The following is a 27,025-nucleotide window of genomic DNA, read 5'->3' on the forward strand; positions in this document are numbered from 1 at the left end:
CAAGGGTTTGATGGGGAGAAGACTGGGGGACTTGTAGATCAGCTGGAGGGGCCTCAAACCCACTGTTCACAACCTCCATTGCTTGGTTCTGGGACCATCCACCAAGACTCTGATCTGTGGCAGGAGCCTTCACCTGCAGGGCCTTGCGGACTGGAGACTCCAGGGTGGTGCAACACATTACATGCTGTACTTAACTAGAAATAGGTGCCGCGGACCCTTCTGGGCCTGTCTAAGGTCAGAAGAAGTGCTGCTCGTGACAGGATCTCGTGTACCCAAAGATAACTATGAACTTGACCTCCTGATCCTTCTATTCCTACTTTCATGCCACCATTCCTGGCTCAATGATCGTTGTTTATTGTTCGTTTGTTTTTTAATTTAAGAAGATGTATTTTTGTGAGTGTTTTGCTTGCATATATGTATAACATTGCAGACAAACCTTTGGACATCAGAAGAGGGCGTCCGATCTCCAGGGTGGTTGTGAGCTACAAGGTGGGTTCTGAGAAGTCAACCTGGAACCTCTGCAAGAGTAGCAAGTGATCTTAGCTTCTGAGCCGTCTCTCTGGCCTCTGTGTGTGTGTGTGTGTGTGTGTGTTTTATGCAGGTTTTTATGTTTTCCAGCGTGGCCCTGAACTCATTATGTAGTCAAGGATGACCTTTCTGATCCTTCTGGTTCTGCCTAAGTGCTAGGATTATAAACACGTGTCAGGTTTATGCAGTGCTGGGAATCAAACCCAGGGCTTTGTGCATGTCAGACAAGCACTTCACTATTTGTGACACATTCCTAGTAACCTGACCTGAAACGTCCTGGCCGAGACGTTTCATATTTTTTAATGCCAACTCTGAGATCGTGTGTGCTTGATTCTGTAGCCCTTTTCAACAGGTATCAAGGATGGTGGTGCTGACTGAAGGAACGAGGCGGAAGGATAACTGCTCCCCATAAGCACCTGACCCTTTTCACACAGTTTTGGTAAGGGAGCCGGGAGCCCGACTGGGAACTACACCTCCCGGCATGCCTCGGCGTACTACGTATTTCCTGTGTGGCGGCAGCGGAGGCGGCAGCAGCAGGGGGAGCGCCTACCAGAAAAACCACAACTCCCGGCATACTCACGGGCGCACATTACGTACTTCCGGCGCGGCTGCGGCAGCGCGCCCCTGGCGGCTACTGCGACGGCGGCAGCGGCAGCGAGGGGACAGCTTCGGCCCCTTCAGTGACGGGCGGCCCAGCCGACAGGAGCCGGGGCGGGGCGGCGGCGGCCAGCGAAGGAGCGCGCGGCGGCCCGGCCCCGCCCCTGCTCCTCCCGCCAGCCCCGGTGACCTTCACGGGTTCGGGCGGTAGGCACAGGCTCGGGCGGCGGCGCGATGTTCGTGCAGGAGGAGAAGATCTTCGCTGGCAAGGTGCTTCGACTGCACATCTGCGCAGCCGACGGCAGCGAGTGGCTGGAGGAGGCGACCGAGGACACGTCGGTGGAGAAGCTCAAGGAGAGTTGCCTCAAGCACGTAAGGCCGAGCCCCTTAAGACCCCGTTGCACCTCTGCCTCCTTCCTTCCTGGAAACCAAAAACTTAGACTCCTGGCATGGATTCCGCCCCTGAGTCCTATCTCCACCTACTCCCCAGACCTTCGCTTCTGCCTGGGACTCGACCCCGGGATTCTTTGTACAGCCTGCGCCTCCCAGCCGTCGCACCTCTGGGTCGGGTCGGGACAGCTCCTCCAGCTCCTTTTCGGAGCGAGACGCAAACCTAGGAGAGAGTCCGGCCCGGCTGATAGGCGAGCTTTATTTAATTTCTGCAATATCCTGATGTAGTGAAGGCAACGAGTGAACGGAGACCGGGAAGAGAGAGAGCAAGGGCTCCTGGTTTTCTAGTATTAGGGCTTGCTTGATGTTGGGATGAGGTTTTTTTGTTTTACATAAGTTTTTCCCAGAAGCTGAGAAGTAACTGGATCCCTTTATTAAGAGGGCCCGCTTCTTGCTTGAGAGCCAGCTACCAGGAGCCCCTGACCTGGGGTTGGCCCTTAGCTGTAGTCACTTAAAATAGTCTCACTCTGGGAGAAGTCCCTGGGCTTCTGTTTTCTTCTGGGGCAACAGTTGATTGAGTGGGAAGGTCCAGGACTAGGATCTCCTCACCAGCAAGTGTCCTTTGTAAAGTTTACTTCCATGCTGTGAGCTTTGTACTATCGTTAGCTTTTTGGTTTTAGGTAGTTCAGTCTTGGGACTAATTCTTGAAGCCTCTCTGCCTCTAAACTGCTCTCAGTTAAAGGTGAGAGAGATAGATGCCTGTTAAAACCCGTGTGCCTGACATGATTAGTGCCAGAATTCATGTTAAAGGTGGCCACAACTTTTTCATGGAGACTCTGGGAAGTCAGGGACCTGCAGTGGTAGGTAGTGGAGCATTGTGTTGCCTCTAAAGGCAGTCTTCAAGTTTTTGTGGCAGCTCTTTGAAAAGGGTAGTTTAGCATCTCCTTTGTGGGGTCAGTCTGTAATGTCAGGTAGGCACCAGGAGATCTGGTTCAAACCCATGCTACTGCACAGATACTGGGTAATCATGGGTCTTGGCTTCTGTGGTTCAAGTCAAGGAGGCTCACATGAGCAAGGGTGAGATGTATTTAGACTGCTTTCTTGTTTTTCTTCTTCTTGTTCTTGATCTTCTTGCTCTTGTTCTTCTTGTTCTTCTTCTTCTTCTTTCTCTTCTTCCTCCTCCTCCTCCTTCTCCTCCTTCTTCTTCTTCTTTTTTTTTTTTTGAAACCAGAACATTTATTTTATGGCAGATTGAAATCCTCAAGATGAACTAGATGCTGCAACAGCTGCCCTCTTGGGTGTAGGGGTTGTCCCTTCATGGAATCCATGTCTGAATCTTCAGTATCTTCAGTAGACAATTTTTAGGTGCCTCATCTGCCCAGTCCCGGTAGTGTTTCATCTCTTAGCCTTGGCACTCCAGTTATACTTTCTCTTGCGCTTGGCAGGGCAGCCGCATTTGCCACAGGTAGACTTCTGAAGGTGGTAGGCCTTCGAGCCACAGCGGAGGCACAACGTGTGCGTCTTGTTGCAACGCTTTCCAAAGGATGATGTTCCTTTCGTTATCTTGCTTCTGCTAAAGAGACCGGAAGAGCTTGTTTTTCTTTTTAACAGGTCCCCATGGTCTTGCTATCTAGAAAACCCACAGGGTCAGCACAAGCGAAAAGGTTGGGGACTCCTTGGGCATCTAGACTGTTCGTAACATTTACACTTGTCTAGTTCTGTGCTTTGTTCTCTACCACCTGGTTGGGTTCCTTGGGGCTAAACTCGGAGTGACTCTGAAGCCCGTATAAGGATTGAGGGAGCCAGTGAAAATGTGTTGTCAACCCCAAACCACATCAGCATGGGATGTCCCCTCCACTAGTGTGGCATTTTGCTTAACTTACTAATGGTGTGGATTTATATAATCAGTGTGGCAATATTTTATGAAGAGACTGAGAAATGACTCATAATCAGTGTGGCAATATTTTATGAAGGGACTGGGAAATGATTCATAAATGCTTACTAGCAAATTTCAGGAACAGTGGGGAAAATTAGGCAACTGATTTTGATATGGTGCTAATTATTTGTGATATTTAATATTTCAGTTGGTATTGCAGTTGTATCATTTTGAATTTATGGGTCTTTATCCTTCTTTAAATTGAGATTTTATTCTACTCTGCGTTCTCCAGGTGTGAGGATATAGCATAATTAAATAACAGGACTAGAGAGCGGAGGCATCAGAACTGACCCACCCCCAGGTCCCGTTGTCTCTAGGAGTCACAAAGCGTTCATCAGAAGAGAGGGTTTTCCAGTTGTCCCTGACTGTCTCCCTGGAAACCTATCAGTGCACATCATGTTTCTGTCTTGACTTGACTTGCTTTCTGCTCTACATACTTGTGCTGGCGTTGTTATTACTGTGATTTTTCTTCTTTCGGCGCTACCAGAGGGGTATGATTAAGTCTTTCAAACTTTTCTTCCACAGTGCTGCTGGAAGCCTACTGCTGTATTGAGGAGTCTTGTTATTGTAGTTCTTAAGGAAATGTTTTCTGCCTTTCCGTTTTTTTGTTTTATCCAGAGTGACTTCACTATGGTATTCCCTAGCCTCCATTGCCTTTGTCTGGGAAAGGGACATAGTAACCCTCTTTTCTAAAGGGGGTTAGTGGTGGTATGGTGTGATGGAGCTGTAGTGTGGAGGAAAGTGTCCGAATGAAGCGTAGAACAACTGTCCCAGGTCCTGTGAAGATGGACAGTACCAGACACAAGCATGAGGAGCCAATGCAGATACCTCTGGGATATATGTATGTGAACTTGCGGTTTGTGGTGGTGTGCAGTTTCATGACCTATGCTTATGTCTTGGTACTGGAGTGCTGTTGACATGCTTCAGAATACAGGATTGTGTGTGTGTGTGTGTGTGTGTGTGTGTTTCAGACTATATTCTGAACCTGGCAAATCCACTAGGATTGGCTACAGATTTTTGAACTTCAAAGTAGCCCACTTAGTATTAATGGAATCAGAAGGGGTGTTATACTCTTTTAGTTGCTGTGACCAGGTACTACATAAAAGCGTCTTAAGGGATGAGTTTATTTTGGTTCATTGAAGGGATGCAGTTCTTTATGGCAGGGAAGATGGCTCTGTGGTGATGGGAGCTTGATACTGCTTGCCCACTTATCTTTAGATCAGGAAGCAGAGAGAGGGCAGTGCTGGCCCTCAGATGACTGTCTTCTTTTTAGTCAGTCTGGTTTTCAGCCCATGTTCTCTTCTGGTTAGCAGCCATGTGTAGAGGCCCTTTGTTGAGTGTGTGCATCATGGTATCAAAGGCCTGGCAAACCCTGTAACATGAGGGCCAGCTTGTTGGGGTTTCCGTCCCGCCCGGTACCCCAACAGCCGGCAAATCCCAAAGAGAAATTACACACAGGACTCCATAAGGTTATAAACTGATTGGCCCTTAGCTCTGGCTACTTATTAGCTCTTATAACTTATGTTACCCCATTATTCTTATCTACGTTAGCCACATGGGCTCAGTACCTTTCTCAGTATGACAGCTTACATGTTGCCTCTTGGTGGTCTGCGCAGGAATGGCTGAGAGAGAGCTTCTGCTTCCAGAATACTCCCAGTCTCTTTGCTCCACCCCTACTTCCTGTCTGGCTTTCCCGCCTATACTGCCTGCCTGGCCAATCAGTGTTTTATTAAAATATGATTGACAGAATACAGATAATTCTCCCGCACCATTTCCCTCTTTTTTTTTTTTTTTAAACAAAGGAAAATACCCATAATCCATTTGTTGGGAATGTGGGCGTAGTATTTCAGGCTACTTCATGCTGGTTGGGGGCGCTGATAGTCTTAAGGGGACCTAAAGAAAATTTAGAGTTATAATCAAGTCCTGACTGAAGTATCCTGGGAGTCTTGATCATCACAGGCTGCAGTCTTGAATCAGTTCTGGATGTAGAACTCTGTCATCTGGGCCATCTGTTCCTGTCGGAGATTTCTCAGGTGGCCTCCCTTGGTCAAAGATGATTTTTCTTAACTCTGAATAAATCCATAGCCTCTCATTTTCTGTGGAAACAAAAGCAAAATCTCTTCTCCAAAGTAACATACCTTTTGACTTTAGTTTTGAAGCCAAGGTATTTTCAAAATACCTATCTTGGGTTAGTTCAGCAGCATTTATAAACAAAAGTCTTTTAGCAACTGTTGCTCCTTCCTCAGCATTCAAACAATCCAAAGAGAGCATAATAGCATACAGTATCAAGATTCTCTGTATATTTTCCATCTTTATGTGGCTTTACTTTAACCTCTATTTTTTTTATTTTTACTTTTACTTTTTGAGACAGGTTCTCTGTATATCTTTGTCCTGGAATAACACTGTAGACCAGGCTGTCCTTGAATTCAGAGATCCCACTGTCTCAGCCTCCCCAGCACTGGGATTAAAGGTGTGTGCTACCACACTTTGAACTCACAGAGATCTGTCTCTGCCTCACAGGCATTGGGATTAAAGGCGTGTACTACCACACCTTGAGGTCACAGAGGTCAATCTACCTCTGCCCCTTGAAGTCACAGAGGTCAATATGCCTCTACCTCCCAGGCATTGGGATTAATGGTGTGTACCACCACACCCAACTATTTTCTTTCTTCCTTTTTTTACATTAAGAACTTTAACTTTTAGCCTGCATATATATTTCTAACACACTGTAAAACATTTAGAGGTTTTCTTCCTCTTTGAATCTCTCTTTACTGTATATCTCTTTTTTTGACCACATGAGCCTTTAATTTACAAAGCAATATGGAAAGCCGTGGCTTTGACAGCTAGATCCAGCTCATTCCTTAGCTTTCCAGACTCATAGCTGAGATACCAGCCAGAGCTGTGTTCACTGCCACAACTCTATGGTGTTTCAAGGTCCTTGCTAGCAAGCAAGCTGCATCATTCTGCTCACAGACCACACTCAGTCGGACTGCCTGCCTGAAAGAGTCAGAGTTTGCTCTGGCAGGACAGCCCAGATAGCCGGCATTTTGAAACAGCACAGTTTTTCTCCTGCTACAGCTGAAAACTGAAAAGAATGCGTTCAGCTTGTCATCAACAACATTTAAGTGTTTTGTGGCAGAACCTCTTTAAAGAGCTGCAAGGTTTTGCAGCTAAAGCTGAGTCAGGAAGCCTCTCTCAGATGAGAGCGCTTGCTTGCCTCTAGCAAGCAAAGTAGACCTGAGAAATTGCTGCCACCAAGAAGCCATGCTTTACTCTATTTTTTTCCAAGCTTTCTCAGGCTTTCTGTGGATTCAGTTATCCACGTCTGGGCGCCATATGTAACACGAGGGGGCCGGGTCTGCTTGTTTGGGGGTTTTCTGTCCTGCCCAACCCCCCAGCTGTTTAGTCCCAAAGAGAAATCACACACAGGACTCCATATGATTATAAAACTGTTTGGCCCATTAGGTCAGGCTTTTTGTTAACTCTTATAACTTATGTTACCCCATTATCCTTATCTACATTAGCACATGGCTCCGTACCTTTCTCAGCTGGGCAAGTTACATGCTGCCTCTTCGGTGGTCTGCGCAGGAATGGCAGAGGAACTTCCCTGCTTCCAGAATACTCCCAGTCTCTTTGCTCCACCCCTACTTCCTGTCTGGCTTTCCCGCCTATACTGCCTGCCTGGCCAATCAGTGTTTTATTAAAATATGATTGACAGAATACAGACAATTCTCCCGCATCAAAACCCTATGTTCCAAATGTGCTAGGTGGCCCATTCTGGGATGGGCCAAAGCTTCCTCCAAGCTGTGTCTCAGTCTCTTTCAGTTTTAGAAAGTACTGATGAGCCATCTCATTGGGTTTCCTGGGCTGCTTCCTTTTTTAATCTAACACCAAGGGATCCATAGCAGCAAGTTTTGGCCTTGTTCTGAGTTTGGGGAGGGCCTGCAACTGACTTGGCATGATGTGGTGAACTGGGCAGTGGTGAACTTGTGGAAACTTGTACCGGTATACTTGTGAGTATACCTGATGTTGAACACACAGGCACAGTGAGTCTCTGTCTTTGTCATGTGGCACTGGCAGTGTGTTCTTGGTCTCTGTCTACATGACAGTCAGATAGATGTGGTTCAACTCAAAGACAAGCAGGACTCTGTCCTTGGAGATGGGTGAGTGCTGGAGCCTGGCTGAGATCGTGAGCTGTTTGCCAGGCCTCTGCCTACAGTTTGTGGTGGAAGGTTGGAAGGGGCTACACAAGCCTCCACTCAGTATGCGAAGTCACTTGTTGTGAGGGTAGCTTCTCTGGTCACTGCAGGGTCCTTTTGGAGATGTTATCTTCCTCAGTACTTCTGATAGTTTGCTTTCTAGTTCCTGCCTACCTCCTCTGCCTGACACTGTTTCTAGGTTTCTAGTGCCCTAGGGCATAGACACAGTTGTGAGCCCCCTGGTCTGCTGTAAGCTGCATCTGGAATATGACTATTGCTTGGGCCCAATGCAAAGCTGAGGCCAGTAATGCATTGTGCTCTGCTGAGGACTTTGTGGTATTCATTGGGCAGGTGTCACCTCCTTGCTCCTGGAAAGCAGTCTTCTTTCTGTGCTTGTGGACACATAGATACACACCCACATGCAAACAAATATACACTATACACATATACTATGTACAGAGATAGAGAGAGAGGGAGGGAGGGATGGACACAGACAGATGACAGACAGACACAGGGACAGAGAAGAATCCTCAGTAATTCCGGGTGTGGCTTGAGGTGTTAGGCTCAATGTTACTCCTATCACAATTCAATTTTATTTATAGATATGTGACTTGATTCTCCCCCCAGGGTGCTCATGGGAGCTTAGAAGACCCTAAGAGTGTGACCCACCATAAGTTAATACATGCTGCTTCAGAGAGGGTGCTCAGTGACACCAAAACTATCTTGGAAGAAAACATCCAGGACCAAGGTAAGGAGGCCATGAGAGGCAGTATCCACAGAGCATGGCGCCTGTGTCCCAGTGCCACCCACATGGTGCTTTTCTGAATCTAGACAAAAGCAAAGACCAGATTGACTCTGGTTCTATTTATTTATTTTTTATTAAAAGAAGTGTGGGTTTTGATGTACTTGTGAACAATAGCAGAAATATAAACTGAACAACTGGCAGACATCTGAGAAGCCATAACGAGAGTGTTATGTTTAATCCTGTTTTAAAGCAAAACGACATTCTGGAACTTCTGGGGCTTTATTTTTCTGTTGGACACACTCATCACAGTGGCTGTTTCAGGGTCTGAGTGAGATACTTCTGTTGTGCACACCCACTTCTTCATTCATACATCACTCTGGGAGAAAATTTGTTTTCTGTATGTCATTCAGATGCGGACTTCAGGTTGTCATCCTTTATGATGAGCTATGACCAAAGCTCAAAATGTCATGGACGGTGATTCTCCTCCCCCATGATGAACTGTGAACTGGCTACAGTTCAGGTTGTTCAGGCTTTAGGTCAAGTTAGAGATTCACAGATTTTTAGGACCAAGCCCTTGAAAATAAGGACATTGTGCAAGATGTCCCCCAGTGCTCTGTATGCTTCTCAGGAATATGCTGTGCCCACCTCAGAAGCCACAGGTTATCTATGGTGACTCAGTGGCCACTTCAAAGCTGAGGAGGGAAAGCTGGCTCGACTGGGGGGGGGGTCCCAAAGGAAACCCTGACATCAAGCATCCAGCACCTTTCTTGTGTGTGTGTGTGTCTCACTATAGCCTGGCTTGCCTAGAGCTATATAGCCCAGGCTGGCTCCAAACTCACAGTATCCACCTGCCTCTGCCTCATGAATGCTGGTATTAAAGTGTGCACCACCATTCCCAGCCCTTTTACTCTGCAGAGGTGTGTGTCCATGTATGAATATGCACGTGGGGGTCGTGTTGACGTCACTTTATGCACTGAGGCAGGGTTTCTTGCTAATGCAGAACTTGTCTATACAGCTGTTCTGACCAGCTTGTCTCTGCCGTGCTTACCTGTCACTCACGTGGGTCTGCACTCCAGTCCTCACTCTTCTATAGAAAGGCCTTAAACCACTGAGCTATCCCTCCTGACCCCCTTCTGGTACCTTTTATGTCATTTATGGCTATGAAAAGGTAACTGTCTTCATAGATACAACTGTTACATTTTTTTTTCTAGATGTCTTGTTATTGATAAAAAAGCGTGCTCCTTCTCCACTTCCTAAGATGGCTGATGTCTCAGCAGAAGAAAAGGTAAGTTTCAAAGTTTGGAACTAAGGGCTCTTCACTGGTAGGTGTTGTTCCTTGTGCTTCCGACTTCAGAGAGCTTGGTTTATTCCCTGGGCCTGTATAGCCCCTCTAAGGGGACTTACATCGTGACTGAGCCTGTTCTGCTTGAGTGTGTTCATGGTTGGTGTCTAGTGACAGAGAGCAGAGGAGCGCGAGGGCACCATCCTTAGTGGGTGCTTCCTCCTGTGCTCCCGTGTGAAGTGCCAGTGCTGATCTGTCTTTCCCGTCTCCCAGAAGAGTACTACAGAAAGCTGTAGTTAGATAGTCTGCCCAGAAGGAGCAGGCGTGCGCCTGGACTGGCCTGTGTGTGTTCTTGCAGTTGTATTGAGTGCAGTGGCCTGGAGTTTATGTTAGAGGGTGATCTGTGGCTTGCACCTTCCCTTTATCTGGAGCCTTAGGAAGGTACCCCCTTTGTTGTTTGTGTAGTGACTGCTCCAGAGCCCATCCTTCAGCAAGGTTCTCTTATGCAGTGCAAGATGCATCCTGTGCATAGCTTGTCTCAACACCAGACCACACACCTGTGCTTGGTGGAGAGATGATATTTTAAAGATTAATTTCTTTTTAAACATAGATTTTTATTTATTTATTATGTATACATAATTCTGTCTGTGTGTATGCCTGAAAGCCAGAAGAGGGCACCAGACCTCATTACAGATGGTTGTGAGCCACCATATGGTTGCTGGGATTTGAACTCAGGACTTTTGGAAGAGCAGGCAATGCTCTTAACCACTGAGCCATCTCTCCAGCCCCTTAAAGATTAATTTTTAAAATTTTTTATTTGTGTATTTGTGTGAGTCTGTGTTTTTATGCCTGCAGAGGCCAGAGAATATATCTGATCCCCGGAGCTGGAGTTAGAGATGGCTGTGAGTCTCCTGAAGTGGGTGCTAGGAACTAGACTTAGGTCCTGTGGAAGAGCAGCAAGCATTCTTACCGGCTGAGCCGTCTCTCCAGTCCCAGGATGTGCTCTTTTAAAGAATAGTCACCTTTATTTAATGCCTTTTCCTGTTTTAGGAGTCTGGGCTTTCTTTATATGTGCTCTGAAGTGCCAGGGAAAGTGTTGATCTCAGGGAAGGATCAGGCCAGCTCTTGGGCTGGATCCATGACCTGATAGCAGATGAGCTATTTTGGAGACTCTTCTGGGGCCAAGGATATATGAGAGCGCCTGGGTTTCACACCCTCCTTATCTTTGGCCACCTGGCCATGGTGGTGTGGGTGTGGGTACTGACAGGCAGCTCCATCCATCTTCACCAGACAGATCCTGGGCCACCCCTGCTTTCCTGAGCCAATGGCAGAACTCAGATTACAGACTTGAAACTCCTGTAGCTATTAAGGACATAGTTCCTATCACAAACTGTGTGGCCTACTGCTTGCTTAGGGTACTTATGCAGAGTACCTAGCTAGTAGTTTGCTAGAGCTGCCTTGACATAGTATATAACAAAAAGAGAAACATCATGGCATTATTTAAAATTCTAAGTAAAAACAATGCAGTTATTAAGAGTCAAAGAGTACTACAAATCTAATAAAAATCATACTGGATTCATAACAATAAGTGTTGGGGACAGATCTCAGCTGCCTTGCACTTGCCACTGAAACCCATCCAGTCCACCTCTACTTCTTTCAGCTCTTATTCTTGGCAGTTCTCTCTCTTCCTGCTTCCTAGATACTCTGCATTCCTTGCTCTTTCTGCCTTTACCAGAGTTAGAGTGTGGCTTCTTAGTGATAAGGATACAGCTCCCCTCCTAGTCTCCTTCCCTCAAGTGATAGTAGAAGATGGGGTAAATACTGTTTTCTGTTTACTTACTGCCCTAGTTTGGGTTTTTATTGCTGTGAGGAGATACCATGACAACTATAACTCATTTAGTTGGGGTGGTTTGCTTACATTTTTAGAGGTTCAGTTCATTGTCATCATGACTGGGAGCATGGTGGTGTGTAGATGTGCTGCCTCATCTTGAAGGCAACAGGAAGTTGACTGACAGTCACACTGAGGGAAGCTTGAGCAAAAGAGACCTCAAAGCCTGCCCCCACTGTTACTCACTTCTTCCAACAAGGCTATACCTACTTCAACAAGCCACATTCTAATAATGCCACTCCCTTTGGAGGCCATTTTCTTTCAAACTACCATATTCCACTCCCTGATCCCCAAAGACTTACAGCCATAAAATAATGCAAAAAAATGCATTCAGTCCAACTTCAGAAATCTCCATAGTCTCTAACAGTCTCAAACTTGTTTCAAAGCCCAAAGTCTCTTCTGAGATACATGGCAATCTCTTAACTGTAATCCCCCTGTAAAAATCAAAATAAAAAGCAGGTCACAGGCTGGAGAGATGGCTCAATGGTTAAGAGCACGGGCTGCTTTTCTAGAGAACCCAGGTTCAATACCCAATACCCACGTGGCAGCTCTCAACCTTCTGTAATTCCACTTCCAGGGGATCTGACACCTTCATGCCAATGCACATAAAATAAAAGTTGGGAAAAAAAGCCAGATCGTATACTTTCAACATATAATGGCACAGGATATACATTATCATCCCCAAATGCAGGGAAGGGAGCATAGTGAGGAAATACTGGACAAGAGCAAGGTCGAAAACCAGCTGGGCAAACTTCAAACACTGCAGTTCCATGTCTGATGTCAAAATACTCTTTAGATTTCCAACTCTGTTCAGCTCTGTTGACTGCAACAAATTTCTTTCTCTTGGGCCAGTTCTGCTCCCTGTTAGCAGCTCTCCTGGGCAGGTATCTCACAACTCTGGTGTCTTGGAGAACATCTTGTGTTCTCCAAGACAATCTAGGCTTCAACTTCACAGCTTCAAGAAATGGCATGTCTTCTAGACCTCCATTCAGGGACACCCCTGATACATGCCTGGCCTCAGTGACTTTATTCCATAACTCCTTTCTTCTGTCCTTAATTCTAAAACCAGAACCATGTGACTGAAACTGCCAAGTTCTGTTGCTTGTGGGGGCTGGGACATGGTCCCCTGGTTCAATTAGATCTTCATCAGCTTTCTGTCTTCACTGCCTAAACTTGACTGCCTGAAATTTTCTTTGTGGACCATGCTGGCCTCAAAGTTGGAGAACTGCCAGCCTCTGGCTTTACAGTGCTGGGATTAAAGGTGTGCCCCACCACACCCGGATCTAATCTTTTCTTTAGTTTCTTTTCACCAGCTTGAAACTTAACTGGGCGGGGTCTTACCTTGAGGTCACCACTCCCTTTATTCCATTTCTTAATCCATTTATCGCCTTCAACAGAGGATTTAGCTTCATTCCACTTTCTTGTGTTCTTTTTCTCCTCAGATATTTTTCCTTGCTTAGCTTGCTCCTTTTCATTATATATCTGCATTTGAGTTCCCACTAATTTCCACATGAAAACATCTATACTAGGTTGTTTTGAGATTTCTTTTGTCAACAGAATTAATACAAAGTTCTTCACTTTACTCAGGCAGACTCTTTGGACAATGACAGAAGGCAGCCACTTTCTTCACCAAAATATCATGAGAACAATCCCTAGGCAATATACTAAAGTTCTCTGAAACCTCTTGAGTAAGCCCCCTATAGTTCAGATAACTCTTAGCACCTCTGTCTTCCATGTTCCTACTAGGATGGCCCATTAAGCAGTGCTTAAAGCATTCCGTGGCTTTCCAAACTCAAAGGACCAAAGTCCAAATTCCTCCAAACAAACACATGGTCATGCCTATGACAGTGATACCCCAGTCCCTGGTACCAACTTCTGTCTTAGGGTTTCTGTTGCTATGAAGAGATACCATGACCATAGCGGCTCTTATAAAGAAAACATTTGAGAAGGCTTATAGTTTCAGAGGTTCAGTCCCTTATCATCATAATGGAGAACATGGCAGTGTGCCGACATGGTGCTGATAATGCTACATCTTTTCTTTTCTCTCTTTCTCTTTCTTTCTTTCTGTGTTTTTTTGAGATAGGGTTTCTCTGTGTATTATAGCTGACCTGGAACTAGCGCTTGTGGACCAGGCTGGCCTCAAACTCATCCACCATTGCCTAGCTGGTCGTGCTACATTTTGCTGGCAATCAGTTTCATGAGGGAAGCTTGAGCAAAAGAGACCTCAAAGCCCGTCCCCACAGTGACAAACTTTCTCCAACAAGGCCACACTTACTTCAACAAAATACATTCTAATAGTGCCACTCCTTTTGGTGGTCATTTTCTTTTGAACTGCCACACTTACTACTGTTGTTGAAGTGTTTTTTTCTGCCAGGAACATAATATGTTAAGATATTTTGACCTGGTGGTGGTGGCATCTGCCTTTAATCCCAGCATTCAGGAGGCAGAGGCAGGGAAATCTCTGAACTCAAGGCCAGCCTAGTCTACAGAAGGAGTTCTAGGACAGTCAGAGCTAGAGGGAAAAGAAAAAGATTTTTGTTTTGGGGCTAGGGATGTGGCTTAGTGGTTGAGCACTTGCCTTGTGTGTCCAGGGCCTTGTGTGCTGTGTCAGTTGCTGCCCACTGTGCAGTCTTTCTGTGCTGTTTCTGTTGCCTCCTCTTGTTGGCACTGGCTTGTTTTCTGTACTTAGGCTTGTGAGGACAGAAGGCTCAGCTGACTGTTGTGCGTTCTTTTCTGAGGTTGTGGGAGGATGTGTGTCTAGGTGCTTTTCATGCAATTGACAGGATTCTGTCTCTGCTGTTAGCTGGGGATTACTCTTAGTTCCTAGAGGCAGTTTGCATGACCTTCCGTCTTCATCAAAGAAGTAGAGATTTTTAGTGGTTGACTCCCCTTGCTGGAAAGAGTGATATCCTTTGTAAGGGCCCTCTGGCCAGTACTAAAAAATCAATGTGCTTTTTCTGCATTCAGCTGTGCCATATGACACAACCCAAGCCCAGGGCTGATCAATCCTGCTTATGTCTTAGTATCTTGCAGTCTTTGGGGACTGTTTTCAGGAAGCATAGGACTGTCTGAGTTCTTTTCTGAAGAATTGGGTATCTTCTTGTCTTGTTCCTTTGGTGTGTCAGACTTGACATCACTGTGATGTAATACCTAAGGGAACATGCTAGAGGAAGAATTTATTTTGTCTTAACTTTTCAGAAGTTTCAGTCTGGGGTCAGTTGGCTTCATTGTTTTAGTTATCACAGTGCAGAAACCTGGAGGAAGAGCATAGCGGACAAAAGCTGTTCACTGCATGGTAGTCAGGAAACGAAGAGTGACAGGAAGGGGTCAGTCCAAGTTAATACTCTGTAAATGACACATCTGCAGCTGACAATGGTGGTGCACTGTAACATGAGGGCCTGCTTGTTGGAGTTTCTGTCCTGCCTGGTTCCCACAGCCGTTCAGCCCCAAAGAAAATCACACAGAGGTCCTCATAAGTTATAAACTGACTGGCCCATTAGCTCAGGCTTCTTATTAACTCTTAAAACTTATATTAGCCCATTATTCTAGTTTATATTAGCCACATGGCTCAGTACCTTTTTCAGTGTGGCAGATCACATCCTGCTTCTTTGATATCTGGACAGGACTGGGGAGGAATGGGCTTCCTTCTTCCCAGAATTCTCCTGTTCTCATTGACCTGCCTCTACTTCCTGTCTCGCTTATACTTCCTGCCTGGCTACTGGCCAATCAGTGTTTATTTGAAACATAATTGACAGAATACAGAATTGTCCCACACCAGTGCATGTCTTTAATTCCAGCACTTGGGAGGCAGAGGCAGGCAGATTTCTGAGTTCAAGACAAGCCTGGTCTACAGAGCTAGTTCCAGGACAGCCAGGACTGTGCAGAGAAACCCTGTATGGAAAAACAAAACAAAACAAAAAGATACATCTTTACCCATTTCATCTAACCGGGCTTTGCCCCCATGGTTCTGCCATCTCCCTACTGACACTTTGAATCTGAAAACCGATTAAATCATGGATTAGGCTACAGTTCTCAAAAGCTCTTTGGGAACACCCTCTCAGACGTACCACAGATGTGCTTTACTAGCTTCTCTGTCTCTCAACCCACAGGGTAGGTGGAATGTGACTTCATCTTGGTCTCCAGGCTTGGCAATCCACATCTGACCTGAACAGAGAGTGTTACTCTTGGCCTTCTGTGATCACCTCCTTTCCCTGCTCCGTCTGTCTGTCTGAAACCTAGGATCTGTATATCCTGAGGAATTGTGGAATTTCATTATGCACTCTGAAATAGACTTTTCCCAGATTCTGGAGATTCAGATGTTTGAATTCTAGAAATTGACTTCTGGATCTTTTGCATATTTTGAGATAGGGCCTTGCTGTGTAGCTTTTGTTAGCTTGTACTTCTATGTAGACTAGACTGGCTTTGAGCTATTGGAGATCTTCCTACTTCAGCCTCCCAAGTGCTGGTATTGTTGATGTGTGCCACCACACCTGTTTGTTCTGATTGTTGTTGATTCTTTTTTTCTTTAGATTTATTTATTTATTATATAGACAGTGTTCTGTCTGTCTGTACACCTGCAGGCCAGAAGAGGGCACCAGATCTCATTACAGATGGTTGTTAGCCACCATGCGGTTGCTGGGAATTGAACTCAGAACCTCTGGAAGAGCAGGCAATGCTCTTACCTGCTGAGCCATCTCTCCAGCCCCAATACTTTCTTTCTTGCTTTCTTTCTCTACTGCTGTTGTTGGCTGACCTGGTGGGCTTGCATCCTGTGGATTTCCTTGGCTATATCTTCTAACTATTCTGTAGCTTCTTTACCTGGCTGTTTTGGCTCTTGCCAGTGGCACCCTAGTGTATACATGCTGGGTTGGTGTGACTTCAAGTTGCTGGTACCGAGGTACCCAGCTCCCTTACCTGCTCCTCCTCTTCCTCACCACTTCCTTATACCCCTAGCCTCTGAGAGCCCTGGAAGCTTGGTGCTTTGTGCCTAGATAACTTGTGCCAGCTGCTGAGCTCAATGGAGCAGAGACCCTTTTGCACACTTCTTACTCCAGTCTACCCTGTTCTGGTTGGCTTGCTGATTATGTGAGTAGCTGGGGTAAACAAGAAGCAAAGCAGTAGTAGGGTACAGGACGGTTCCCTCTTCCCCCTTCTCCCTCCCTTGTTGTTAGGAGCGCCGTTTGTTCGTTTCCAGGCTAATCAGCCTTGAAATAACCACACAGAAACTATATTATTTAAATCACTGCTTGGCCCACTAGCTCTAGCTTCTTATTTGCTAACTCTTACATATTAATTTAACTCATTTCTAGTAATCTGTGTATTGCCACATGGCTGTGTCTTACTGGCAAGATTCCAAGTGGTGGCTGTCTCTGGCGGGGCTACATGATTTCTCCCTGACTCTGCCTCCTTTCTCCCAGCATTCAGTTTAGTTTTTCCCACCTACCTAAGTTCTGCCCTATCAACAGGCCAAGGTAGTTTCTTTATTCACCAATGGTATTCACAGCATACGGAGGGGAACCCCACATCACTCTCTCTCTCTTAAGTGCAGCCTCCCACTCTAAGCTTTCAGTTTTCACCAGACTGTTGTTGGCCAAGGCCAGTGAGGCAGAAGTATGGTTCTGGCTCTTGGATCCAGGCCTGCCTTTTCTGGCACCAGTATCCCAGTGCCGTTCAGTAAGTTGGTATGGCCTTGCTCTTAGGTTTTATCCTGTGGGCTCTTGGCATTAACTGTGACCCCAATACACCCTTTGTGTACCTTTCCGTTCCTTCTGAACTTGCTGAGTGCTGCTCCCTCTGCTGGTCTGGTTTTCTCTCCTGTTCTTATCTGTGAGCTTCTGCCACCTTCATCCTTTACTTTCATTCATGGAGGCTTGGGAGACCTCCAGGCTTCACTGCAGCTGTGTGCTTCCTCTGGAGACCTCTGCCTCAGCCCCACCAAGGTACCACAGGACTGCCACTCTGCAGCACCAACCTCTCTGTCTTCACCTGCATATGGTTTATAGCAGGTACGATCATGTCCTAAGCATCTTTTGGCTTCTGCTTCTAATACTGTGCACAGCACTTTCCAGAATCTTCTAGCCCAAGAGGATCACAGCTAAATCTTAAGAGGTTACTGTTCTCCTCGCTTTTGGCTGTTGGTCCAGGTTCATTGTCATACTCTTCATATTCCTGGACTCTTCTTTCTTACTTGAATCATTTTCTCTGCAGAAGAAACAAGAACAAAAGGCTCCAGACAAAGATGCTATCCTCCGGGCAACAGCCAACCTGCCTGCCTGTAGCACAGACCGGACTGCAGTCCAGACCACCATGAGAGATGTGAGTATGTTGCTAGTGTGGGGCTAGGGGCATGTCCCGTGGGGTAGCAAGAAGCTCTTTAAAAGTGTTTAGGGTTAGTGTGGTGGCTGACATATACTTGTGGTCCTGGCATTCAGGAGACTGAGGCAGGAAGATGGCTTGAGCTCAGGCTTGAGGCTAGCTTGGATATTATAGTCGTCGCCCATACACACACACACACATACACACACACACACACACACACACACACCTGAAACAGAATATTCAGGGACTCTTTACGACATCAGCAAGCTGTTGTATAAACTATAATTTTCTCAAACTACAAAATTGACAAGATATCTATATCACTGAACAGACAGGCAGCTGTAGGGAAATGAAGTGGCTTTGCTCTGAATACAACAAAGCTTTCAGGGAGGAGTCTGAGCTTCCCAGTTACTTTAGATAAGAAAACTAAGCTAAAGTCGAAAGCCTGCAGCTTCCATGGGCTAGTCCATGTTAGAGTATGCGTGTGTCTGTGCAGGAGTCAGGGAAAGTGGCCGGCATTTAACTTCAGCCGTTCTGGATCCGTACTGACAGTGCTAGGAGCTCAGCTTCCCTGGGGACTTCTTGAAGAGTTCCATTTGATAAGAGTTTTGTAATTCTTCTGACTTGGACATGTGACCCTCCTTGGTTTTCTAAGGGTCCAACCCTGAGTAGGGTCTCAGGAGGCTTTAGGTTGTTCATGTCCCATCTCCAGGCCCAGTACCAGACAGGGAGCTGGTGCGGATGGTGAAGGAGTCTCTGATCTCACCAGTTTAGGGGTTTTGTTTATTATATATAGCTCAGGCTGGTTTTAAATTCGCAGAGATCTGCCTTCCAGGTGCTGGGATTAAAGATGAGGGCCAACATGCCCTCATCATAGATTTGGAGGACTATGTCCAGGGTAGAGTTGCAGATCGATTAAGGTTTGTTGGATATTCAGAGAAATAATTTTTTTTTGAGACAGGGTTTCACCATATAGGTTAGGATGGCCTTAAACTTCCAGCACTCTTTCTGTCTCAGCCTTGCAAGAACTGATTACAGGTGTGCATCACTGTGCCAGGCATGATCTCTTTCTTTATTCTACTGCAGTTCCAGACTGAACTCCGGAAGATCCTGGTGTCCCTCATTGAGGTGGCACAGAAGCTGTTAGCACTGAATCCCGATGCAGTTGAATTGTTTAAGAAGGCGAATGGTATGAGTGGGTCCTAGCTTGTGCCTGCCAGCTGTCTGCCCAAGCCTCAGAATGTGTCCCTAGCCCTTACATTGAAAGCACGTTCTGCTTTTGGTTGACAGCGGGAGTGGCTGGGGGCCGGGGAGGGTGGCCATTTCTTGTGTGTATGTAAGAGCTGATGTTAGGCTCAAGTTTTCTGTGGCATCAGTAATTGCTAGGAGCCTTTGCAGATGAACTTATGGGCTTCAAAGGACTTAGGAATCCTCTCATGGTAGGACTTCTCTTTTTTCTCAGCTATGCTGGATGAAGATGAGGATGAGCGAGTGGATGAGACTGCCTTGCGGCAGCTTACAGAAATGGGCTTTCCCGAGAGCAGAGCTTCAAAAGCCCTCCGACTGAACCAGTATGCTTTCTTTCTTTCCTTCTTGGAGCTTGACCTGGGCTTCCCTGTGCTGTCCCCTCCCAAACTCTGATGGAGCAATACTTTTTTTTTTTTTCAGATTTATTTTGATTTTTATTCACCTGTGTATATACATGTGTATATGTCCACCCCACCCCCAACTCAGGTTCTCCATCTTAACCTCTGAGCCATCTCTCCAATCTGATTAAGTCATTTCTAATATGTGTGTTTTAAAAGATGCACCTTAGAGGCAGGCGGTGGTGACTCACGCTTGGGAGGCAGAGGCAGGTGGATCTCTGTGAGTTTGAGGTCAGCCTGGTGTACAGAGTGAGTTCCAGGACAGGCTCTAAAGCTACAGAGAAACCCTGTCTCGAAAAACAAAACAAAACAAAACAAAAAGACGCACCTTATTGTTGTGTCCCAAGTGGTTTGATTTATGATCCTTTTGGTGTGCATGTGTGTTTTGAGGGTCTCTGTCTTGAACTCCTGGACTCATGCAACACTCCTGCTCCTCAAGCTCCTGAGTGACTGGGACTGAGGTGTGAACCACCATACCTAGATGTTAGGAAAGTTAAAAATCAATCTGTAAATAGGCTCTGCGCCCTCAAATTAGGAGAGCTCTAAGCCAAACTTGCCTCGGCAGGGACAGTTCTTTCTTAGTCCTTCTTGCTCTCCTGGTTTCAGTCCCTTATTCAGATCCTGTATGAATACTGTAGACCAGATCAGAGCTGCTCTTTGAGCTGTGGACCTAGGACCTAGATTCCTTTATCCCTTTCTTTTGGGCACATATCTGTGCTGCCCTGTTGGGTCTTGGGAGTTTGAGGCAAGGGCTGTGTGAAGGTTTCCATCCCCAGAGATCATCTGCTGCTGCTGTTGCTGCTGTTCCTGCGGTCTCTGTTGAAATATGTTGGAACACACGGGATAGAAAAGTCTCCAGTGACTATCCTGGAATCTCTTGTCCCCTTTCAGCATGTCAGTGCCTCAGGCCATGGAATGGTTAATCGAACACTCGGAAGATCCAGCTATTGACACACCTCTTCCAGGCCATGCCCCACAAGCAGGGGCAGGTGCTGCAGCTACCACCTCCACCTCCCATGAAGCTGCTGTGGGAGCAGCTGTGGGAACTAGTGCTGGAGATGAGGAGGCCCGGGATGAGCTCACAGAAGTCTTCAAGAAGATCCGCAGGAAAAGGGAATTCCGAGCTGATGCGCGGGTATGTGATGGGGGCTTCCGCCTGAGGTTGTCTTTGTGTTGTGTTGTGCGAGGAAACTGAGAGGCCTGGAGTCTGGGTGGGAGTTCCCATTTAGGCCTGGGCAGACTTGGGTCTTCATAAAATTTTCCGTGCTTGGGTCCAGTTGGCTTCTTTCTGCTCAGTGACATCTCCTGAAAAGCTGAGTGTGCAAGCTTCTGTCTGTTAGAAGTTTGCTGCTGCACCTGTTGCTGTGGCCTTTGGGCTGGGTGGGCAGTGTCCCGAGAGCTGGAGGAACATCTCGTGGACTGGCAATGGAGTGGGAATATGTCATGCTGGCTGACTACTGGACAAGAGCCTAGGATCTAGGATATCTGTCTGCCCTCTATCAGCTGCCACAAATGCACATTTATGGCCCCACCTGATCATCGCCACAGGTTGATACTTTTCTTTGTGTTCTTTAGTCTCGCTCCTGTTCTTGACTGGAGTTTTAATTCCTCCTTGGGCCTTTCACTTTTTTCAGGGTGCACATCTGCCCACTCAGGGTGCATGCTACTTGCTTTTTGGATTTTGGCATGTTGAATAAATGGTTTTCTCAGGGCGTCAGATGTGGCTTATATTTTCCTTAGTAATCCCATTGGCTAGGTTGAGAGATTTCTAAAGATAAATGAGGCTTTACTTGTGCAGGGCTGAGGGAAACTGGCAGCTGGGGCCTGTTTAGTTAGTTGTCCCGGTGCAGTCATGTGCAGTACCAGCTGCACTTCCTCTGACTTCAGTCCTTGACTGTAAAGACAAAGCATTTCCTTGCTCTGCTCTGCTCGCTCTGGCTTTAAGTAAAGATCCCAGTCCCCTTCTTCCCTCAGGTGTGCCAAGTGTGATCCGCTGCCTGTGACTGACTGAAACAAATCTGTTCTGCACATTGTGCTGCTCCTTGGTGGGCAGTGTCCTCTGGTGAGGTGCTGACCAGCTTGTTCTTCTCTCTTAGGCTGTCATTTCGCTGATGGAGATGGGCTTTGATGAGAAGGAAGTGATTGATGCACTCCGAGTGAACAACAACCAGCAGAATGCTGCTGTGAGTGCCAGCAAATTGCAGCCTGCACATCTAATGTTGCCTTTACCTTATGTGGCATACACTGGGAATGTCCCTTGTCTCGGAGTTTCCACACATAGTTGGTGGTGGCACTTTTTATGTGAAATACTAGGGCAAATGTTTCAAACAGAAACTGAGAAAATTCTGGACCCACAATGCTTTTGTGTATATAATTTGTGAGTTATTAGCTGTTAAGATCAAGTTCCATAGAATGGGTGTAGTAGTGCGAGCCTCCAGTCTCAGCACTTGGGAGGTAGAGGCTGGTGGACCTCTGAGTTTGAGGCTGGCCAGGGCTACACAGAGAAACCTTGTCTTAAAGAAAGAGAACAAACAAACAAACAAACAAACAGAAAAGATCAAATACCATGCCATGAACACACAGTGGCTGCTAACAGGTTCTCCGTCCAGGGAGTACTGTGTGATGGGCCTATCCTCACGTGTGTGTGGAGCTGAGGCTCAGACACCTGAGGCACAGTTCTAGATCCAGAATTTCCAGGATCATTGGCTGTGGAGAGATAATTCTCATACTGGGGTTTTCCTCAAGTAAAGCCAGTGGTAGGGACTATGTTGTGAATAGGGCCATGTCAGTGATCAAATTGAACTGCAATGATAGCTCTGCTAAGAAAGCAAGGTTGATACTTCCTTCTGTCTCTATCCTGGCTGAATGTGGACCAGGTTTGTTTATGTTAGGGCCCCTTCCTGGTATTGCAGCAGCAGGGGCTTGTGGAGAACCACAGAAAGGGACAGGTAAGCCTCAGGTGCTTTGAGAAGGGACTAACTGCTCCTCTGATGTTCTTGGTTTAGTGTGAATGGCTGCTAGGGGACCGGAAACCATCCCCTGAGGAATTGGACCAGGGCATCGATCCCAGTAGCCCTCTGTTTCAGGCCATCCTGGACAACCCAGTGGTGCAACTGGGTTTGACAAACCCTAAGACATTGCTAGGTATGTGTGTCTACTTAGACCAGCTGGGGTAGGGGACACATGGTGGGTGGGTTTCCTGCCACAAGACATAGGTGCCAGTGAGACATAGGTTTGGGCACTACTAGTGTGCCATGCAGGTTGGCTTCTGCAAGGCATTTTAGGCATTTTAGCTATACTTCTGAAAGCCTGGTCCCTGGAAGTTGGGCTGTCTTGGTGGGATGGATATCTGCAGAAGGTCACTTGAGACGGGCAGAGCAGTGGTCTGAATGGGGATAGGAGATGAGGAGATGGTATGTTTTGGCTTTTGCTTACTATTTATAAGACACTTCTTTGATAATTATTTTAAGTTGTGATATATATTTATATATTAAAAATCTGCCAGTTGGTGGTGGCACACCACCACCTTTAATCCCTGCATTTAGGAGACAGAGACAGATATTTGCATTTGAGGCCAACCTGGTCTACAGAGCTAGTTCCAGGCCAGCTAAAGCTATGCAGAGAAACCCTGTCTCGAAAAACTAAAAAAAGAAAGAAGAAAAGAAAAAAGAAAAAAAATTCACATAATGGGGCTAGCAAGATAGCTTAGTGGGTAAGAGTATTTGCTTCTAAGTAAATTTGACCCTGGAAATCACATAGTAAGAGGTGAAAACTGACTTCTGCTTGCACACTGGCACATGCATTCCCCCTAAATAAGCAAACAAATAAATAAATGCCAAAAATATAAATAAAATCTATACTTTTAAAAAGTGATAGAGCTAAATAGCTATGCATATGGCATCCATTTGTTAACAGTGCAGTTAGCCAGTTTTAGTGGCCATGACTATAACCTTAGTGCTTGGAAGGCAGAGGCAGGAGAATTGAGGGGCTAAGGTCAGTGTGAGGTGGATTGCAAGACCCTGTAGCAGCCTCTCCCCACATAACTGTTATCATCGGTGTCCTCAGTACTGGTTCCAGGGAGTGTGTGCAGATCACTCAGGTCTCTCCTAGTGGAGCATAGAAGCAGATGTGGCTTACTCGGGCAGTCCCAGAGGACAGCCTAAGCTAGGAGTGAGACCCTGTCTCAGAGAAACAATAGAAGAAGCGTAGTATCGCTTATACTCTCTAGATTCCTTTTGGCTTCTAATGTAACATAAAAGCCAGGGGAATGGCTGTGATTCTGAATTGTTCAGGGATGATGATAAAATGGAAAATTCCATATGCATTTGTGTAATGCACATTTTTTTTTCTTGAAGTTTTATGTTTGTTTGCTTGTTTTTTTTTTTTGTTTTTTTTTTAAGACAGGGTCTGGCTATACAGCCTCCTGAATCAAGGTGGGCGTTTCCTCAGAGTTTTATTCCTGTGAGTGCAGGGGGCCGACCCATCCAATCCCTACTTCCTCTGAGCCTTCACATGTTGTTCCCATTCATCACCCATCCCCTTGCATACAAGAGTGGCCGTGACCTTGAGGGCCTTCCTTCCTGGGCTTTCCTGTAGGATTTGTTTTGACCACTCTTTTATACATATTTTCTGTCACTTGCCCCTGCCTTATAATGTGGCATCACTTTTTAGGCTACGTCTGTGGCTTACTGCCATTATCTCCTCCTGTGAGGTGTACTATGCCATGGGCCAGAGATGACTGTATCCTGCTGTCCAGTGGTACGTGGGTTTTTTCCTTGCATTCAGGAACTTGTTGCTGTCCCTCATGCACATGGGCTACCTGTGGTGGGCACAGAAAAGGTACTGCTGCCTGGACCCAACGTGTTTTATGCTCTCCGGTCTCTGGTGGAGTTCAGCAGCAGTGTGTGACGTCACAAGGGCTTCTGTGTCTTCATGTCTCTTTTCCTTCTGGGTTCTTCTTTTTCTCATTGTTATGCAAGCTTTTCACATTGTGAACACAGGTCCTTCCTAGCTTACTGTGTATGTGGTCCCACTTGTGGCTGCCTATCAAGTAGCTTTTGGGAACAGAAGTTCTCTCTATTCCTTGAACTTGAAAGGTGCCTGTTATCTTTATGTTCAGAAAAACATTTCTCTTAGGTTATTGGAGCATTTTGAAGTTTCTTTAAGTCCATCACTTAGCTGAAAATGTGTATGTGTGCATGCAGGTGTGGGTCGTAGCACGTGTGGTATAGGGTCCAGAGTTTGCCTTATGTGTTTAAGGCTGTGTCGTTGGTGTTTTTGTTGTCACTGGTCCTTCCACACTGACAGCATCACTCTCCCAACCCTTACCAGGCTCTTTGTGACTCTTAAGAAAATAATAGGTGCTGTGTTGGGATCTGACCAGAGGACTGTGTGTGTGCTGGGGATCCAGGGCCTGGCATGCTAAGTACACGCTCTGATGAGCTTTCTTTTCGTTTGTCACTGCGGATCTTGCTGTGTGGAGGCAGTGGGTTTTAAGGTACATTTGGTCAGATAAAAGAACCTCTCCATTTTAGGTACTGGTGTTTAACCTTTTTTTTTTTTTTAAGACTATTACATATATATTTAGCTAGTGTTACCCTTTCTTCCTTTTCTGAAATAAGCCACCTGGAGTAAGCATCCGTAGTCTGTACCTGGTGTGTGTGTGTGTGTGTGTGTGTGGTGAGGGGTCTGGGCCAGTAGGACAGGACCCAGATACGTAAACTGCTCACAGCAGCAGCCTGATCACAGGGCAGGGTGCCCAGCATAGCAGGACTGAGTTGCCTGCAGCAGTGGCACATGGCTCTCAGCCATGTCTGCACTGCAGGCTGCTCCATCGTGAAGTACTCCTGTGAAGGTCCAGCCTTCCATGATGTATTCACTGTGCTTGAGCATGGAGGTTTTTCCAAGCTGATGGTGTTGAATCTGTTGGGGTACAAAGGGTTAGGCACATGGGCATTTCCTGTGGTGTCTGGAAATGGAAGTTGCAGGCTGACTTTTAAGTCTTGCTGGTGGCTCTCCAGAGTTGAGGTGCTCTGAGCTCAGGCTGTTGACTACCCACTGATGGACTGTGAGCTGGAGTACTATAAGCACATAGGCAGTCTATGGCTTTGCCAAAGATGTAAGCGAGGGCAGCTGACCACCTTGCTGGAGGGCCATGGGTTGTGGGTGCTCTGATCACACTGTCTACCTCCCTGTTGACAGCCCCTGAGGTCTGACTTCTCTTCTCAGATCTATTTGGTCAACAACTCAGGCACTGTGGTTGGATTTTAAGGGTGAGTGCTAGGGTCAGTATTGAGCACTTTGTGTCCCTGCCCCCATCACTTCAGGGCCACTGGGAAAGGCTCAGTGTGCCCATTGGTTTTGGGTGCTGCCACTCAGCTCTGTTGTCTTCCCACAGCATTTGAAGACATGCTGGAGAACCCACTTAACAGTACACAGTGGATGAACGACCCAGAGACGGGCCCTGTCATGCTGCAGATCTCTAGAATCTTCCAGACACTGAATCGTACGTAGGTGGTGCCTACTGTGCTCCTTGGCTGTGCAACCTCAGCAGCCTCCGAGGCAGTGGGCACAGGGCCCAGCCGGGATCTTGCCTGGATCACAGCTGCGGTAACTCTCCTTCCCTGACCTTACTGCTTATCACCTTCTGCCATGTGGCTGGAAAGCTGCAGTCCTAGCTTCTGCCAGGTGTTTACAGGAAGTGGCTCTTGCACTGGGAAGGTGAACGATTGCTGCCCCATCCCCTCCAGATGCTCTGCTGGGCTTCCGAAGTGCTACTTGAATTGACCCTTAGGTATTTGCTTGTGGAGCCCACTGTATTTTAAAGATGGCATGTTCTGATCCAAAGTGTTATGTCAAGTGTGCTAATTTAACCAGAGTGACTCACAGATAACTTTAATAAATAAACCCTTTTCCTATTTTCAGTTGTGTTACTCCACGGCAGCAAGGACATCACATGTGTTCTCTAGGCGGTGTGCGTGCAGCCTCTGCCCAGAGCAGCTGTCATTGCCGCTTCTCTTTTTGAGACAGGGTTTCTCTGTAGCCCTGCCAGTCCTGGAACTCGCTCTGTAGACCAGGCTGGCCTCAAACTCAGAGATCCACCTGCCTCCCAGAGTGCTGTGATTAAAGGTGTGTCATCGTCATGTTGTGCTCCCCCTCCCCCCACACTTTTATTGCCACTTCTTTACCTTGGAATATGGATCTTCTGGGATGGCCTAGCTCAAGTCGTGTCTAGGGACAATGACATTGCTGGAACCAGGCTTTTTCCCCACAGGTACAGCTGGCAGAACAGGGAAGTCTCCTAATGCCATCCTTTTCTCTCTTTTCTTATATATTTTTATTTTTTAAAATTCTAGTGTGTGTGTGTATGTGTGTGAGAGAGAGAGAGAGAGAGAGAGAGAGAGAGAGAGAGAGAGAGTGTGTGTGTATGCACTCATGGGTGCGTGTGCTTGTGCATGTACTTTGTGCCACAGTGCACATGTGGAGATCAAACCTAC

At 46.6% G+C, this 27,025-nt stretch overlaps 1 protein-coding gene and 1 pseudogene across 7 annotated transcripts; one reads left to right on the plus strand and one right to left on the minus strand.

Annotated features, from left to right (window-relative positions):
* Nucleotides 1–1,204: 1,204 nt before the first annotated feature.
* Nucleotides 1,205–26,446, plus strand: Ubac1 (UBA domain containing 1). Of its 7 annotated transcripts, XM_048452702.3 has the most exons (13): nucleotides 1,205–1,497; nucleotides 8,278–8,398; nucleotides 9,607–9,680; nucleotides 17,773–17,880; nucleotides 18,970–19,072; nucleotides 19,346–19,454; nucleotides 20,421–20,664; nucleotides 21,626–21,712; nucleotides 22,535–22,673; nucleotides 23,930–23,962; nucleotides 24,201–24,287; nucleotides 25,758–25,801; nucleotides 25,927–26,446. In XM_048452702.3, exons 1-13 carry the CDS (start codon nucleotides 1,360–1,362, stop codon nucleotides 25,972–25,974), a joined length of 1,335 nt encoding a protein of 444 aa, XP_048308659.1. In that variant the 5' UTR covers nucleotides 1,205–1,359; the 3' UTR covers nucleotides 25,975–26,446. The 7 variants fall into 7 exon arrangements, with proteins under 7 accessions (XP_048308659.1, XP_048308658.1, XP_048308662.1 ...); XM_048452701.3 differs by lacking the exon at nucleotides 25,758–25,801 and having other exon boundaries at nucleotides 1,206–1,497; XM_048452705.3 differs by lacking the exon at nucleotides 23,930–23,962 and having other exon boundaries at nucleotides 1,206–1,497.
* Nucleotides 2,776–7,518, minus strand: LOC125412173 (large ribosomal subunit protein eL37-like; annotated as a pseudogene).
* Nucleotides 26,447–27,025: the final 579 nt, after the last annotated feature.

Source organism: Myodes glareolus, chromosome 21 (genome assembly GCF_982192425.1).
Source record: "Myodes glareolus chromosome 21, mMyoGla1.1, whole genome shotgun sequence".
NCBI lineage: Eukaryota > Metazoa > Chordata > Mammalia > Rodentia > Cricetidae > Myodes > Myodes glareolus.

Bases quoted from the DNA above. Each gene is read 5' to 3' on its own strand.
- Ubac1 (XM_048452701.3), top strand. From the start codon at position 1,360: ATGTTCGTGCAGGAGGAGAAGATCTTCGCTGGCAAGGTGCTTCGACTG. The intron at 8,399-9,606 runs GTAAGGAGGCCA...TTTTTTTTCTAG, and splicing joins AGAAAACATCCAGGACCAAG to ATGTCTTGTTATTGATAAAA. The intron at 21,713-22,534 runs GTGAGTGCCAGC...TTCTTGGTTTAG, and splicing joins ACAACCAGCAGAATGCTGCT to TGTGAATGGCTGCTAGGGGA.